General features: G+C 39.0%; 1 protein-coding gene across 7 annotated transcripts in view; it reads right to left on the minus strand.

Moving 5' to 3' along the window:
- The window catches only part of LOC127383404 (tumor protein D53 homolog), a 145,007-nt gene that overhangs the window by 12,737 nt on the left and 115,203 nt on the right, over positions 1-17,067 (minus strand). For all 7 annotated transcript variants that reach the window (XR_007889186.1, XR_007889185.1, XM_051616299.1 and 4 more), the window contains 2 exons: positions 15,302-15,450; positions 2,844-2,945 (listed from right to left, as the gene is read on the minus strand). Coding sequence is in view for 5 of the 7 variants with exons in the window: in XM_051616299.1 (XP_051472259.1) it covers positions 2,844-2,945; positions 15,302-15,450 (251 nt within the window). In the remaining 2 variants the exon portion in view is untranslated. The remainder of the gene's footprint in view (positions 1-2,843; positions 2,946-15,301; positions 15,451-17,067) is intronic.

Below are 17,067 nucleotides of genomic sequence, written 5' to 3' on the forward strand. Positions count from 1 at the left end.
CATGTAGTTGTAATGTATGTGTTAGTGTGCATATACTAATATAGTGTGTGTAGCTTCCTGATTTCATTTTTTTGTAAAGCAACAAAAAAAATCAGGAAGTCTCTCACTTGGTATTACAGTTTATTTCTAAAAGGCCATCAGCAGGGCTGAAACTCTCAGATCCACACAGACAGCTGTGGATCTGTCCAGCAGAACTGCATGAAATGATCCAAAACCAGTATGCAAAGGAGCAATGGAAAAATACCCTCAACTTCATATCCTGTCTGTGCTCTACATGTCAAGAGCCATGCTGAAATGTCACTGTAACCTCTGCTTCCGAGAGATCTGAGCCCATGCTACTGCCCCATGAGTGACCTAGGATTTCCCTCTATCCCTTCGCCTTGCTTCTCCATGTCAGAAAATGAGAGAAAGGAAGTAATACCTTATCATATATATCAGAAGGCCCAAGTCATGCCATGCTTTATGTAATTATAGGATACTGGCTGTACCACTTGCTTCTTCATCATCAAATGTCAAGAAAACTATCCTAACTGAGAACTTAACACAGTAAGTGACCACAAAAAAATGACAGCGCTGGTAGTTCATATTTTCCTGAAAAATTCTCAACCAGATTAAAGGTAATAATTTTTATCAAAGAAAGTCTCTAGGAACAAGCTTCTTGATTAATCAAAAGGCTTACGGACTTAAGTCTTTGCTTTACACCCTTGGCTAAGGGGCTAATGGGATAAATACCACCCATCTGCTAGGCAGAAGCATGATCACAGTGGTGGGTTGGTACTGACAGGTAGGACAAAGGAATTTGGTAGCAGTCATTAATTATGGGAAATATTAAAGGATTTATTACAGGAAAGACATTTCTGCCTTTGCACAAGCAATGTGACCTGAGAAGTACGGAATTGTTAGAGTCATCCCTCCCTCTGTGATCAAGAGCCAGTGTTCAAGGTATTTGCACACCAACTCTGTGGTCACTGCTGTAGGATCCAAAGGATGGAAGCAGCTACAGGACCTGTTCACTGAGCACTGGGCTTGTCTTGGTGGAGAAAGTGTTAAAAAGTGTTAAAAAATGAAAATAGAGGATGTATATGTGCCACACTCAGCACGCACATCTCATCACGCGTTTCTCAAAAATGTTCAACTACGAATGCAGGGAAGGCAATAAGAATAAAGTTTGGAAAAGGGCTTGCAAAAGCAACTCATGCATCTGGAACCTCAGCCTGGAAAAGAGGGAACTGAAGGGAAGTAGGATAAAACATGAGTGATGTGAAGGACAGCAGAAGGACTACACTCACTGTTTCTCCTAATAGAAGAGCCAGAGGGTATCAAAGGAAAGACCAGGTGGACACACAATAGGTAAAGGATGAACAAAGAAACAAATTTATTTACCACATAACTATCTGTTCATCTGGGGAGAGGTGAGCTGTTAGAAGTTCATACAAGTTAAAAGAAACAAAAACAAACAAACACTTCAGAGACTTAGAAGTGAAAGCTCAAACCTCTGCTTTAGAAAGTTTTCAGCTCTCAAGATTGCTGAGTGATAAAAAACATACTAGAAAAATGTGACTGCATACCTCCTTATTCTTACATCATTTTTTAGACATCTAAGACATATACTACCTATGGATGTTTAACTTTATCGAGTCAAACAGTTCTTAGTTTATGTCCATATCCTGGTTGCAAGTCACTCACCATATTTGCATTTTAAACTGCAATGTGGAAAATGTCATTGTAAATTAGAAGAAGATTTTTCTTGCTTAGTTTTACCTAGAAAAAACTATAGTACTTCTGTAGAGGGTTTATCAAGCTGGATGTAAAAGGTAGGTATGAGGGTGTGACTCTAAAAATTTTTTAAGATTCAGTGTAAAAATTTTAAAAGTAAAAAAAAAGCTGCCAAGAACTGAAATGGCTTCAGCCATTTACAGAAAAAAAACCCAAAACACAACAGCAAACAACCAAACACCAAAACCCAAACCAACCAACCAAAAAACCCAACCATATATATTTGATAGACTGTAAAATGGATTCAACACAGTTTTTAAAATATGGTTACCTCACGGTAAAAAATTAACAAAAAAAGTGAGTACATGCCAGTATCTCTAATAAATGGCATCCTAATTCTGCAGCTCAAAAAATATAGAGTTACTCATGTCCATTTATTTAATCACAAAATCAAATCCCTAAAATGTCTGAGAAGTTCTGTAATCCTGTTGAAAACCGAAGTGCTGGTCTGCAGCATACAATTTCTTCATTTATGCTGTCATTCTGAAAAACTTTAAGATCAGCATTTTTAAAGATACATCAACATATAAAGTCTGACATTTAAGTTGTACTTAAGTGCAGTTCTTCTGACCTCATCTCCTGTTATTTTCAAGTATCTTTCTTTTATAAACACAACTGCAGAACAAAACTTTTGCATTTGTCCATCTTTAAAAAGCTGATAAAACAGCCTGAAAAGTTCATTTTGAGTTATCTTTCCACAAGCAGCTCCAATGCAGGCTTGTTTTCTTCAGATTATGTTGGTCTCCAGGTTCCATATATGAAAAAAATTGGGTTAATAAAGATTTTTTTTTTGTTTCATTTTACTTGTACCTTTCCTTGAGATTGCAAAGTTATTCCAAAAGGTACTGAAACTGTATCTTTTAAAAACAAAAACCAAAAGGATTCAAATGGGAACTACATCTCCATTCATTGTTACCCTTCTTTATGACTGAAACCACAAATGTAGTAGATTGACTGCAAAATACTTGAATCCTTAAAACACTAATGCAAAAGGAAAAGTAGAGCTAACAGATGACATATACTTTTTGTCCTGAAAATAAGACCAGAGAAGCAACAGATCCCCATACCTCATATCTCCAAACTTCTTGCTGATTGCAGTTCCTACATTGCTGATAGCTGCTGTTGCTTTTTGTCCTGCTTGGCTCAGGGTCTCATGTGTTTTCTTGTAACTGGAAACAAGAAATAGAACATAAATATTCATAAGTATTTAAAAAAGAGAGGCTACAATCCCCTGCAATTGATTCTTTTTTCCTTTATTTCCACATCTTAAAGTTCCATCCACTGAGAGGTTAAGAAACCTATTAACTGTAATGCAACAAATTACCAAGATGCCCACATCTGCACAGCTGCCCAAGTGCAGTTTTATCCTGCTGTGAGCAAAAGGCCTCCAGAGCATTTCTTCATTGTCCCTCTCCCTCTGGCAGATAACATCACCTGAGTGGACAGTGCAAGCTGCTTAAAAGTAGACTGCAGTGATTTGGTGAATACCTGTTTGATGCAATTTCTGTACACGTACCTCAAATAAGCATTCTCACAGCAGACATAGACTTTTTAGCACAGAAAAGAATCAGGACATGTACAACTTTGTACATATTAGGTACATTGAAAACATACACTTCAAAATGATATTTCAAATTAGACAAAATTGATCAAATTTGTTTCCAAATGCTGAAATATTTTTAATTATTATTATTTATTTAAAGGAAGAGGGTTTTGGGAGAGACAGAGAAAGAAAGATGAAAATATCTAGACATGAAATCCATGCTATAGCACTGCATCCTTTCAGAAGATGCTCATGTCACACATTGCGTGTACATTCAAATACAGAAGCATCTGAATTTACTGAACCAGAAAATATGGTCTGACCCACACAGAGTCTTCAGAACAGTTAAACTGCATTCTCAGAGTGATCAATAAGCTTTTCTGCACAGATGCTTTTTTGCTGAGTAAACTAACTCTAAGCATGTCAGAGGCTTCCTTCCCAGTAAATTATCTGATACTCCCACTGACACAAACAAGTCCAGAATTAGAAATGTTGACCTAGTAACAAAGGACAGCAGATTATAACCACACTTGTATCCTGTGGTGCATGTTGGCAGACAAGATCTGAAGAAATTATTGTGAAAAAGTCAGAAATACTATTCCACTGGTTCTAATCCTCCTCTGAATAAATTATTTTAAGCTTGCAAATGTGTACCAAAATACACTGAGGATGAATAAAAAAAATCCCACTGCTTAATTCCTGGAACAGAGTATTTTCTTTGTACTTTCAGGTATATGAAAGCAATGTAATTTTATGGAGGCAGGAGGGGAAGTAAAGTAAGATTAACATTTGCAATATGGCACATCACATTTTATGTCAGGTGCTTCTAAGCTTTAGCAGTAACTACTGCTTGAAGTCCTCTCTTGAAGATTGTGTTTTACAAAGCACACATCAGAAGGCAAATGCCAAGTAATGATCTATTATTTCAGACAACATTCTATCAACAAACCATCTTCCCCAACACAAATATTCTGGTTTTATGTTTCTAAGCCTCAGAACAGCTTACAGACTAGTGACCTAAGAAGTGCCAAGTGAAATGGCTCCTTCTAGGAAGGTGCTAGTCTATGTTTTCACTGAGTAGAAAGGCAATTTGAAGGGAAAAACTTAAACCAGGTAATAAATCTCTAGAAAATTAGATTTAGATAAGCTGAGACAATCACATGCACAACGCTGAATGACAAGAGCTAAAACATTGCAACAGTGACAGAAGGAGATGAAATTATAATGAGAAAGGTAAGAGCACTGATTATGCCTGGTTTGTTTCCTCTGGCAGCATACAAAGGCCACCAAAAAGATTGTTTCCACTGTCTCTTTTCTCCTCAGCCCTGCTGTCTGATCCTGGACATAGCAAGACTGCAATGCTGTTATTTTAATGAGGCGTCATTCTCTAGCTTAGCTAGTTTAACAGCTCTGTCATTCTCTTGCTGTCAGTGGACACACTCTCATATAAATTAGAGAGACATTAGTGATGCTTCCATCAAACTGTGAGCATGCAGCTTTTTGCTAAGTGCTGCCTATGAAAAAAAAATATTCTAATGCCTGTGGGTTTATACATATATGGACATTTCTTAAAATGTCTACATTATTGCATACACGTCTTTAGACATTTTCCTAACCGAGAAGTTTCCTAAACTATTCAGCACAAGTGGAATTTTGTTGATGACAAAATGGAAGTCCAAGACTTGCCTTCCAGGCCTAAAAGCTCCTTGGTAGCAGAACCTATTAACACACAGGATGACTACACACAGTAAAATGCTTTGCAGATATCCTTCTGAACTGATTTTTTTAAGAAGACACATTGGGGTCAATTTTATTCAGGCATATTTAGCTTTATCAAAAAACATGTCCATGTCTTAGCTTTCTGCTTCAGGTTCTTCACACTGTGTAAACTGTTTAGAGAATAGTTCCACTTTGAGAAACATTAGAGTCCCCTGTGTATTTCTGAACATTACGTTGGTCAGAACACACTTTCTGGGAACTGGCTGAAACGACACTGATTTTGTCATTCCAACTAATATTGTGTTTTTTCTGTAAATCCCATAAAACCCTACATCCTCCCCAGTATTTCCACTAACAAGGAAGACATGGAGACTGCATTTATGTTCCTAATGCTTTTGACATTACATAACAGCTTAAATCCAGCTAAGGCTGTTACACAACTGGTCTTTTTTTCAGTACTAACTTCAGCAAAAATGACCTTTGACATGAACCCACCCCCTCTCTGTCTCCTTCCCTCCCTCCAGCAATGCTGAAGAAGAGCTTTAAGGGAAAAAAATATATATAATTGAAGGTAAAAATGCAGTGCAATGTGCAATACCTGTCAGCAGAGACCAGAAACATTAACTTGCATATTAGTAGATCTCATTCATAATTAGGTTTAAAATGAAGGGTGCCCCCATCCCTGCCTCTCCACCATTATGCCTTCTTCATCAACAAATTATTCTTTTACAGAGCACATTGCCTGACTGTAGTTAGTTATGCTTTGTACTGATCTACTGCACAGTATTGTGGTTCAGGTATTTTAATCATCATAGTTATTTTGTATTTACAGCAGTCATTTGATCCCTTGCCAAACACTCTGGTAACAATGATCTCTGCAACGTACTCTGGGAATCTTCTCAGTTGTACATAGCATTAAACATTTGGGCCAGCAGTTTTCATATCCTCATGTAACTCACATCCATTCGCAGTTTTGTTTTAATTCACTGAACAGCTTGCAGAACTTTCACCTAAGAGTAGAAATAAAGTTAGCTATTCCACTTAAGACCTACTAGCATTAATTCCTTGGAAGAAGTGCTGTATGCATGGCTTAAGCCCTCCTAACACCAGCAACTGCTCCAACACGCTAAGTCATCTTCACTGCCTGTTCACTCTCACCCTTGGAGCCACCATTGCTGGCAATCGTTACGCAAGTACTGACCACCCAGCTTGTCAGGGTGGGTGACAGCATCTCAACAGGCAGTCAGCCTAAAACAAGGTCAGGAACACTGCACCTTAAGACAGAAATGCTCCACCAGAAACCAACTCAGAGAACTGAGGACACAGATACTCAAGGTATTCCACTTTCCACCCAATCCATGGCATACATTTTTACACAAATACATCACTAGGCTCTATACCTTTCTTACACTAATACAACGTCACCATAACCTTCCACGAGTTTATCAGCATTATGGTAGACACCCAGTAGCATTTGTCAAAGTAGAACCAGGCTGCTTGATTTAAGCAGTTAAAGCAGGAATGCCTTCTTTGGTTCTGTGGCATCTAAAACCACTCCATAACATAGAAGAATCGCTGGTAGTAGCTAACACAGATCATATTCCATGTTTACTTATCATTTTTCACATAGTAAATATTTTTAATGTATTTCACAGACAAGAAGGACTAAACAAACATGGTACGTAAATTGCTGTCACAATTGTAAACTTGTAAACAAAACTCCTGTGTCATTTTGAACATTACATTTTATATCACATTACTGTAAGAAATGAATGAAAGAAGATACTGTTTCATAAAACACAATAGGCAAAGGAAATAGTGTTTCATATAGAGTATAGCCAGGCAGCAGACATACAGAGAGATCAGAGAACTAGACACTTAAATGACCAAGGATAAGACAGGATAATCATACTGCATGCTATTTGATCTCATCTCAATTCAGCACAGAAGTGCACTTCCATGAAGAGTTAAATCTAACCTTCCTTCACAGGTGCAATACATGGGATGCTGACAGAAGTAGGCTACAAATATAATATTAATATTTTGCATGGCAAGCTGCATATTTGACCTACTACAGTAAATTATGAAGAATTTTAATTTGGCTTGAAAAATGAGTACATCTGCTAATTAGTGCATCTTCATTCAGCATTGTGCCTCTGTGTTGATGCTTGCTGACAAATCGATCCATTTGAGAAACCCTCTTCTGTGTTAAAGCTTACATAAGATTCAACATAGTGCAAACAATTGACAACAAAACCATACACAGTAGAGCAGAGCCTGGCAGCACAACCCATGCCCTATGGAGCTTGCTTCTTTTTAGTTTTCAAACCATTAGTCAGCTTAAGAATGACATTTCTGGAATCAGTGTAAAGCATCTGGATCTCTGAGAAACTCTGAGCTAGAAAATATTTTTCTGTCGATTTGCTGTGAAAAACAAGGCTCAGCATTAAGTAAATTATGTTAATGCTCAAATTAAGTAAGTGCATATTAGAATGGCAGATAATATGTACACGAAACATTCTCTAAGAGTATTCATATTGTTATTTTGCCCACCAGTGAACTCTAAGGTGTTGTGGGGTCAGGTTTTTTTTAGTGCTCAGGTGAAACTCATTCCAACTTGAAAAATAAGACAGATGACATTTTTAGACATTCTTCCCTTTGCCAAGTACATTAAGAATTAATTGAAACTGTGCTGGCACTTGGATGGGTACATATGCCTAAATCAGCCAAAGGAAGTACGCCTCAGGTAGTTCCTCTGCCACAGAGAGAGGAAGGACAGAGCTGAGGGAACCAAACCTCTGCAGGTTGCAGGAGACCTGCGTGCAGCCAGCAATCCATGTGCAGCACACTGAAGATGGCTGTTCAGTAGACTGGAGAGAGACACGTGTCAGGAAAGTTGCCAGATGAAAGTGACAAATATTCTGTGCTGCCCTGCATTGTAATATTCAAAACCTTGGGAAAAACTGGGGATACAGTTTTGTAAAAGGCACTGCTTGTGCAGTGTAGCACAAGCTAAAAATAGGGGAAAAACAACCAGTTGTGGTACAGGTAATCTCCAAGTAGAAAAGCCACAATATCTTGGTTAAAGCTTAGATGAGCTTATGACATTCCAGGCTGAAACTTCACAGTTCATCACACCGTAAGCTAATGCCAATAATACTGTGGGCTCTGTACTGTACACTAGATAAACAAAATTACACATATTAAACATATCCTAGTCTCCCTTTTCCTTTCTTCCCCCTTCCTTCCTCTCTTTTCTTCCCCTTCCTCATTTTCCTTCCTCTCCCTCCTTATCCTTCTTTAATTTTTCCTTCCCTTTCTTTCCTTTTCCTCCCTCCATTTCCTTTCCTTTTCCCCTGACACCTTCCTGGATATTTTTAATCCTGGTAATTTCAGAGACTGCAATTCACATTCAGGCCTCCCTTTCTTACAGTTAGATACACATACAGATACCTATATTATATGTGCATTTATTTTCTGGTGGACAATCATAATTACAGTGGATTTTTCCCTGAAAAATTAACACTATATTTACTGATTTGGAACAGATCACCTGGTGGTGCTGGGGAATTTGCATTATCTGAAGCTTCTGGCATAAAGAAGTGGGCATATATATTTTAGGAAAGGGACAATGAGAGGGAGAATAGACTAAGTTAACTACTCAAAGTCCTTTCTCCAGCCCTATTTTCCAATACACCACCCTTCCAAGTTCAAGGCCAGAGATACACATGGAAAAGTGGCAAAAAACTGCCTTTGAAGAAGGCGTGCACGTTCTTGGTCTGACTCAATGGACACAGAGTCAGTGGAAGCAAGAGGCTCCCTTCACTTCCACATAGCACAGGCTCACAGGCAGGTCATGTGCTTGCTAAAGCACACGTGCCTATTTCTTCACTCACACAATGGCTACATTTACTTGCAAATTTACAGAAGAAAATGTCAAAAGGTAATTGCACACATTTCAATGAACAGAAACACCCATATTTCTTTTAATACCACTCATAAGAAGCAGGAGCATGGGAACATGATATACTGAATTCCTAGAAGTCACAGTAGGACTGTGGTTGTCCACAAAGGATATCTGACTTCCTGAGTAAAATTCTGAACCTCTGGAACACATTACTACATATTTAAAGTTATATTAATGAAGACTGCAGGTACAGTGGATTGTAAGTCTAGAACACATGCAGTGCAACTATTACTTTCTATTGTATCATCATCTGGTACAAATTTGAACTACAAAACATTAAGTTCCCACTATTTGTGGAAATCCATAAAATTGCCCTAAGGTTCCCTATCGGCAGAACTAAGCTTGCTCACATAGTTTTCAACTGGTAGTGAACAAAGAGATCTTTATTCTACCTCTGAAGGAAAAGGCGAAGTCCATGTTGAATGCTCTTGTCCCAAATCTCAGGTAAGTATTACATGTAAGAGTACAGCAATATTGAAACAGTACTAAAAAGGCTTCAAAGGACAGCCACCACCTGAGAAAGCCCCAGGCACTTTCTAGGAGGCAGGCTCTTTGGAGCTAGCACTGACAGTTCTCTTGATTCTAGCCACTAATTCATGAGATTTTCCATTTTTAAAACAAGTGACAATTTTTGTCTCTGAGATAAAAAGATGAAAAGTCATTTTGAAAACACAGCTTTGTGAGATTCCTATCCCAGATGGCACTCCCATATGGGTCCACTTTCCCCTCACATCAAGCCTTCCCAATCCCCTGCGTGGAATCAGTAAGCATACGGACTTTAAGACATTTCACTTCATTTCACCACTACAGCCCTTGAGGAAATAATGGGTTATCTTTAAGGTTTTAGCTATTCTAATAATTTATTTGCCATGGCAGAACTGCTGCTTACGAGTGGTCTGAATGTCTGGAGTATTATTTTTGGAGGGTATTAGTAGCAAAACAAACAATTTTCATCTCCCTAGAAGCTATTTCTGTAGTTATATTACTGTTCCATCCACAGTTTGAGAGGTTATCCATTTAAAACAGGGGAGGCTTATGCCTTTTAACAGTTGCTAGCATTTCAAGAAAGAATGACAACAGAGCTTCTGGGAACTATTAGGTTGGAGTGAGGTTATTAGTGGGCAATTTTACAGATAAAACTGCTCCTTAGAAACTCAGTTGTACTGAAGTATCTCCTGAGATAACACTGTAACACTCTATTAATTTTTCCCAGAGACAGACAGAAGAACACCAGCTTCAAACCTGTGGGACAGACAAAGCTGAGCATGGTTACAACATATATGCTTAGCAAAGGGCAAGGTATCTTGTGGATCTGTGCTCTCAGTGCCTCACATGAGGGATTGTTAAGGAGGATAAATTAACCCTGGCAACCTCCTCCATATGTAGTGCAATGCAATTCTGTAACTGCATTGAAGAACAGTATTATTTGGGAACTTGACTGTTGGAAAAAAATGGGGCAACAGGAGACTCATGAAGTTCAACAAAGGGAAATGCAGAGTCCTACAGCTGGGGATTAATAACAAGCTGGAAAGCAGCCTTGCAGAAAAAGACCTGGGGTCTTGGTAGACAACAAATGGAACGAGTGAGCAATGTACCCTCATAGCAAAGGTGGCTAACAGCATTCTGGGCTGCATTAGGACAAGTGATTACAGGTCAAGGAAGGTGACTCTCCCCTCCTACTTGTTAAGACCACACCTGGAGTGCTGGGTCCTTGTTCTGTGCTCCCTAATACATGGCAGAAATGGACATACTGGACCTTGTCCAGTGAAGGGCTATGAAGATGTCTAGGGCATTGAAATATCTCTCATATGAGGAAAGGCTGAGAAAGCTGAGTCAAAAAAGGAAAGCTGGACTAGTCAGCACGGAGAAGAGAAGGCTCATGGGGGAATCTCATCAATGTGTATAAATAGCCTGAGGGAAGGGAGTGGAAATGATGGAGGCAGACTCTTTTTAGTGGTATCTAGTGAAAGTGCAAGAGGCAATAGGCACAAACTGAACGCAAGAAATATTTAAACAGGGGAAGAACTAGGACTAAGGGTAATTCAACACTGGAACAGGTTGCCCAGAGAGCCTGCAGAATCTCCAACCTTGGAGACATTCAAAACCTGACTGTACACAGTCCTAAGCACGCTGCTCCAGCTGACCCTGCTCTGAGAGGGGGAATTGAACTAGCCAGTCTCCTGGTACTGCTGCAAACCTCAGCTATTCTGTGATTATGTATAAAACTAGGTCAATCTTTATAGAAGCTATTTCCTTACCTTAATGCACTGTGCAGTGAAGATCAGAAGTACAGAAGGCTAGAGAGAACTGTGGAAACTTTATTGAAGCAAACAGATTTATTTATCAAACAGCTTTAACTGAGCAAACATAATGCATTCAGGTTACATAAAACATTCCCTTTGTAGCAAATGTTAATTTGAAAAGTTCAATTATGGCCTTTGTAAATATCCCTGTAAAGATGTTTTTAATGATTCCTTAAGCTAAAATAAATAACCTCAAAATCTGCCAACATTACCCTGCTTCTAGCATCTAAATAAGAATGAACTATCTGTGTTTAAAATATAAATGAAACCCCCTGCATTGCTAGAATATAACTGAATATCCACCCACCTCTATTCACTGGAAATCTGATCTTTAAAAAGGTGTGTGTGGGAAGTCATTCCAGTTGAATGCCTTGCCACATGAAAGCAAAATAAGCTTGAGGTAACAAATTTATACTAAAAATCAGTGCACTGAAAACAGCAGAGGAAATGAAAAAGGAACCTGAAAAACGCATTACGATTCTGGTCATCATAATAAGTGAATGATTTCCAGGTGTATCTCATACAAGGCTGAAAAATGCAAACAATAGTATAGGTTTTCTTAAGGAAAAAAAAAAAGTTGATTTTAAAAAGCTACTTTAATACAAAAAAAAAAAAGGTGCACATTATTGTTGCAAATGTAATGTCTTGCTAGAAGTAGTTATAATTCCTTTTGCACACCTTAAAAGCATGAATTAATGACAAGGAAACAGACTTTCTACAGAACTGTATGTTGAGTCTGATGTAATCTTCAATCTATGGAGGACACCCGCTCACTGACCTCCAGCTCTAGCTTTCCTCAGTATGACAACAATCACTTTTTTTTTTCCTTTTTAATGATAACAATCCTTTAATGACTATTTTTGACATGTACATGTCAAGTGTGCTCAGGCTAATTCCTAAGCTCCCTGTGGACAACCATTTAAAATGTAAATGCTTAAAACCAGTCAGAATCTCAAGTTTACATTTAGTCATTCCAGGTGGCACCCACCCTGTGAGTTAGGTCATGAGCTTTAACTAGTTGACTTAACTAGTTGTTCAGACACACTTTACAGAGCTGTTTCTGAGTGAAATTCACTCCTCTGCCTCTAAGTCCACTTCAACCCTAAGACTGAATCCCTAAATGAAGAGCTTAAAAATATTATTAATAATAAGAGGACAAGAATTTGGTGATTCATTTTTCTCTGTGGCTTTCAAAAGTTCCCCATTAAAAAAAAAAAAAAGTGGTTTTATTTGCCAAAAAAAGCACAGCAGCTATAAAATCCAGTAAGACTGAATGAAAGCAAAAATTGCCTCCTTAAAAACAGATTTTTAAAATTTAAAATTACGAATTGTGGATTTAGAAGGCTAAAGTACAGGCATGTAAATATTCTGAACTTCCATTTTTTTAAAACAGGCTTTTCACTGCTACTAAACCAGTGAATCTTGGTGAGTAATGCTATCCCATTGCTATTTTGGTGCAGGAACAATGAATCACCTCTATTACTTAACGCATCCATTCTGAAGAATGCCAGATTACCATGATTTTTACTGGCATCAGTGTACTGTCATGAGTGTTGGCCAGAATTATAAATCAGTTGGACCAGGGCCATTAGGATTTTCAAGGACACAAATGGACCCCTGCTGCTTAGTTCCACATAACTACTTGTGGATGCTCACCACCTAATGGCTTGTTGTTTTTGAAACTCATCTTAAATGAAAAGTAGCAGCTACCATATTTATAAAGTCACCTAAGTCTCTCTATCCTTGTGGAAACTGTAAACACTGGGAAGGGAAAATTGAAAGCTGCCTTAGAATTTTCTACTGAATTTCAAGTAAAAACGGTTTTGTTTCAAAATTTTGCTGTTGTTTCCTCCAGTTCAGGTGTCTTGGGTCCCTCCTCTCTTTAAAAGCTCAGTGTCTCTAGACTACCCTCTCATAGCACATGGCAGACATCGTCAATGAGCCAGCACGGGTGCCCCTGTTAATAACATGTCGTAAGAAATAGGACCTACCTGAGAAACTGTCCAAAAGTTAGAAACAGGAGACATACAAACTACATTTCCTATCAAGCAGTTTACAGCTTCTCACTAAACCAGAAGGAACTATTATTTTAATGTAAAAATGTACATCTTCACATGTTTTTTCCAAGTCTCAGTCAGGACCTTGAGTGCACCAAGAGGCAATGCAAACTCTTCCCCCTGCTCCCATGGGTTTGGCTGCCTGGTCTCAAAGTCAGCTCTGACACTGCACAACTGTGTAAGTAAGCTTGAAGACTCTGGTGACAGTGCTGTGTCTGAAAGAGTAAGGAGAAGCCTTTTGAGGCTCCTCCTCCCTTCTCCTGGGAGCTACCCTCAACCTTAAGACTGCGTTTAAGCCCTTAGAACTTGCCTGTGATAGGTTACTGGTGCCTGTATCTGGCCTGGTACCTCACTGATCTTGACCCACAGATTTGACTTCCTGGCTTGACCTGGGACCTGGATCATCACTACACTCACCTGGAGATCTGAACTCGTGGCTTGACCCTCTTTACTGTCACTGGACCTGCTCTGCTCTCTTTGTTCAAGTCCTGTGGGACTGCTCCCTTGTGGGTGATGCCACTGCCCTCCCTACCTTGCTGTTGATTCCCAGCTCAGCTCTGTTGTGGAGCACTCTTGCTTCTCCCTAAGAATGTCAAATTCAGTTGTCAATTGGAAAAACAAAGAAATAAAAATCAAGTAACTTTTCAGAGAGCACTTGATGAAAGGTACATAGTTCCTTCTACCAGTGCTGCTATTAATCCAGCCCAAAAGTTTTCGAGGCAAATAGTACTTTCCTATGTGTAACTATAAAGATGAGTATGAAAAAGACCAGCCTCTCAGCAGTTATCATGGCATTCCTAGAGCTCTGGAATTCAGTGTTATTCACCGTCTCTCTCAGTGATGGTCCATCAGAGATACAGAGCAAAAAGTGTTTGAAGGTTACAACTAACACTGCCTATACTGGGTCTGAAAATTTTTGGTGGCAAATTCAGAACAGGCCTTATCACTATGTCCATATGTATGTTTTCATCTCCTTTATGTCAACAAAAAGGCTTGCATCAGCAGCTCTTGGCAACAAGCTGTAGCCCAAGTAACCCCCCTCCTCTGCTTCTTCACCCAAAAGCTGGTGCATTTTTAGAAGGGGCACCCTCCTGGAAGGCAGCAACTGACTTAAGACTACAGAATTCCACAGTATAATTGGTCTGGGTGATAGACAGACAGATAGACAGACAGATAGACAGAAAATAATTTCAACCATTTCAACAACAGCAGTAGAGTAACAGTTCTTCACATTTTTCATTACCTTGGAACTTAAAGCTGCTTACACACTACACAAGGTGAGTTTCACTGAACTCTTGTGAACTAGTTATCCATTGTGCACAATGTTAAACCAAGGCTGGGAGAGGTGCCGGGACTAGCCTAAGAACACACTGCTAGAAAATAACAAAAAACTCAACAGATGTAGGGCTTATGATAGCCTCAAAGATGGTACAGTTACTCAAACAATTTTTTTGTTTATTTCTTTTGGACAACAAAAAGCAGTAATTAAACAGCCACACATCAACTGTTCCTACCAGTATTCTTTATAATTCAGATGATAATACTTTTTTTTTTTTAATGTTCTGGTATTTTTTATTATTATTATTTTACATTGTGTCTCTTGGAAGTTGAAAAATATAATACCTTAAGAATAAAAAAAGTACTTTCTCTCCTCCGTAAGGACTCCGTAGCAGTGTGTTATGAGATAGGTAGACAACCTAACCTCCTCAGTGCCAGGACAGCTGTGATTTTATAAGAGTGAAGTGCGACATGGTTCCTGCTGTGGAAGGTTTTTTTCATGTCTCCTTGCTCTAGGAAGCTTGATATATTTGTCCCTGCCATCTACTTCACTTGACAGGTATTCAATTGCTAAATTTCATGCCAGGGCTCATCAAGACAGTCCCCCCAACATGCTACACAACATATAAGAAGGAATTTGTGCAAGGTCTGTACTCACGCAGATGTTGTCTGCATATCATGCCAGCTTTTGCTAAAGTTCTGCTTCAGTTCATTCATCAGACTTATACCAAGCTTTTGTTTAATTTCAATCAGGTGCTTTTCTTTGGCTGCTAGCACTTGCCGCAAAGTTGAAATTTCATCTTCTAGCTGAGAGACAGAAAGAGGGAGGAGAAAGGAGTTAGCCTGTTCCCAGAGAACAAAGCAGACATAATATATGAAGAGATCTAATGACTCTCACATAAACTTGCATTTTTCACAGGTGACCAGAGAGAGAAGACAGAAGTGCTTATGGACATCAAAAGACATGTCCAGAACAGAGCTGACACCACATTAATGTCTCAAACTGTGTCATCCATGTGCACCATCATACACACATACCAGATACAAGATAATTCTCCAGTAAGGGTGTGACTGTTGAGCAACTTGGTCAAGATCTTTCTTAGAGCATTAGAAGTCTCAAACATCAGCTTTCCATTCACTTGTAAAATGGGAATGGGCAGAACAAGAGAAGACTACTTCAGGGAGGTATCTCCCTGAATTCATAGGGGTTTAACTTCATATTTGCAGCTTTTTAATCTTCTACTCATGAAAAACACAGATGCAGCAGATTAAAAAAAAAATAATCCCATTATAACATATGACTTGAGAGTATCATAGTTACATCCTTGTCACATGAGTTTTAGCTTTATTTTTAGGCCCTACATATTTCAAAACAGTAGAACAAAAATATATAGCAATGGACTGTTAACATGAGTGAACAGGTCCTACCCAAGCATAGAATCACTCAGAAGACACAGCAGATTAGTCTTTTCAGAGCTTCCAGTCATTAACCCAACTCTGTGAATTCAAGTTGTGAAGAAGATGTCATTCAGCCCAGAGGAACATAATTCACCTGCAGTTGACATTATTTGAAACATTTAAACCAAGCCAGTGTTTTAGAAAGGCAAGGATAGAAGACTTGGCAGAGAGGAGGGGCTGATAAATTAGCCTGCCCCTGGCTTAAGATCCTGCCCCTTGGGCAGCATTCCTGCCAGCATAGGTTTGCACTCTTCATCCGGAAGCTTCCCAAGCCAATTACACAGGCAGCACTCAGAGGGACTGAAGCTAACAAGGGCAAGTGACACCAGAGCAGCTGCCTTTCACTTCAGGTTTAGAAGTTCCCTTACCAACTGTGCTCCTTCCTCCATATGTTAATGGCATAACATATGGTAGCGTATCTGATTACCATATGTTAAGTTCCCTGGAAGCGCAGTCTCCCTGTGATTTAACTCCATAGGCTGCAGGGAATGAGGCAAAGCAGCAGCTGAATCAGTTGCTGACCTCCAGGGCTGTATTTAGGATGTCAATACCAGCATTATTTTTATTTTACACACTCACACATTATGCTTCCCTGTAAAACTGGCTGAAAACTTATTTTTCTTGGAAAAGTCTCACCCTTGAATCTCACAGCTATCAGTTTCTCTTTTGTCACTACTTGCTATCAAATTATTCAAGCAGCTCAGGAATTAAGCAGAAAGACTATGAACACAAAGCAAAATCATGACCTCAGTGAATCAGATCCCAGTATTGACCAATGCCAGTAATGCCAACACTTCACTGGTAGAAAACATAAGCATCCAAAATGGCTTTATTCTTTCCCATATCCTTTGTGCTCCATTATATACCTAACCAGCAAATGAAATGCTGTCAAGAGGCAGCACAACTTTCTTTTCTGAGAGGGTAATTGGCTAAATGCTTACAGAAAGAAGAAAGCAGAAATGTCAG

The sequence above is a fragment of the Apus apus genome, chromosome 3 (assembly GCF_020740795.1).
Source record: "Apus apus isolate bApuApu2 chromosome 3, bApuApu2.pri.cur, whole genome shotgun sequence".
Classification (NCBI taxonomy): Eukaryota; Metazoa; Chordata; class Aves; order Apodiformes; family Apodidae; genus Apus; species Apus apus.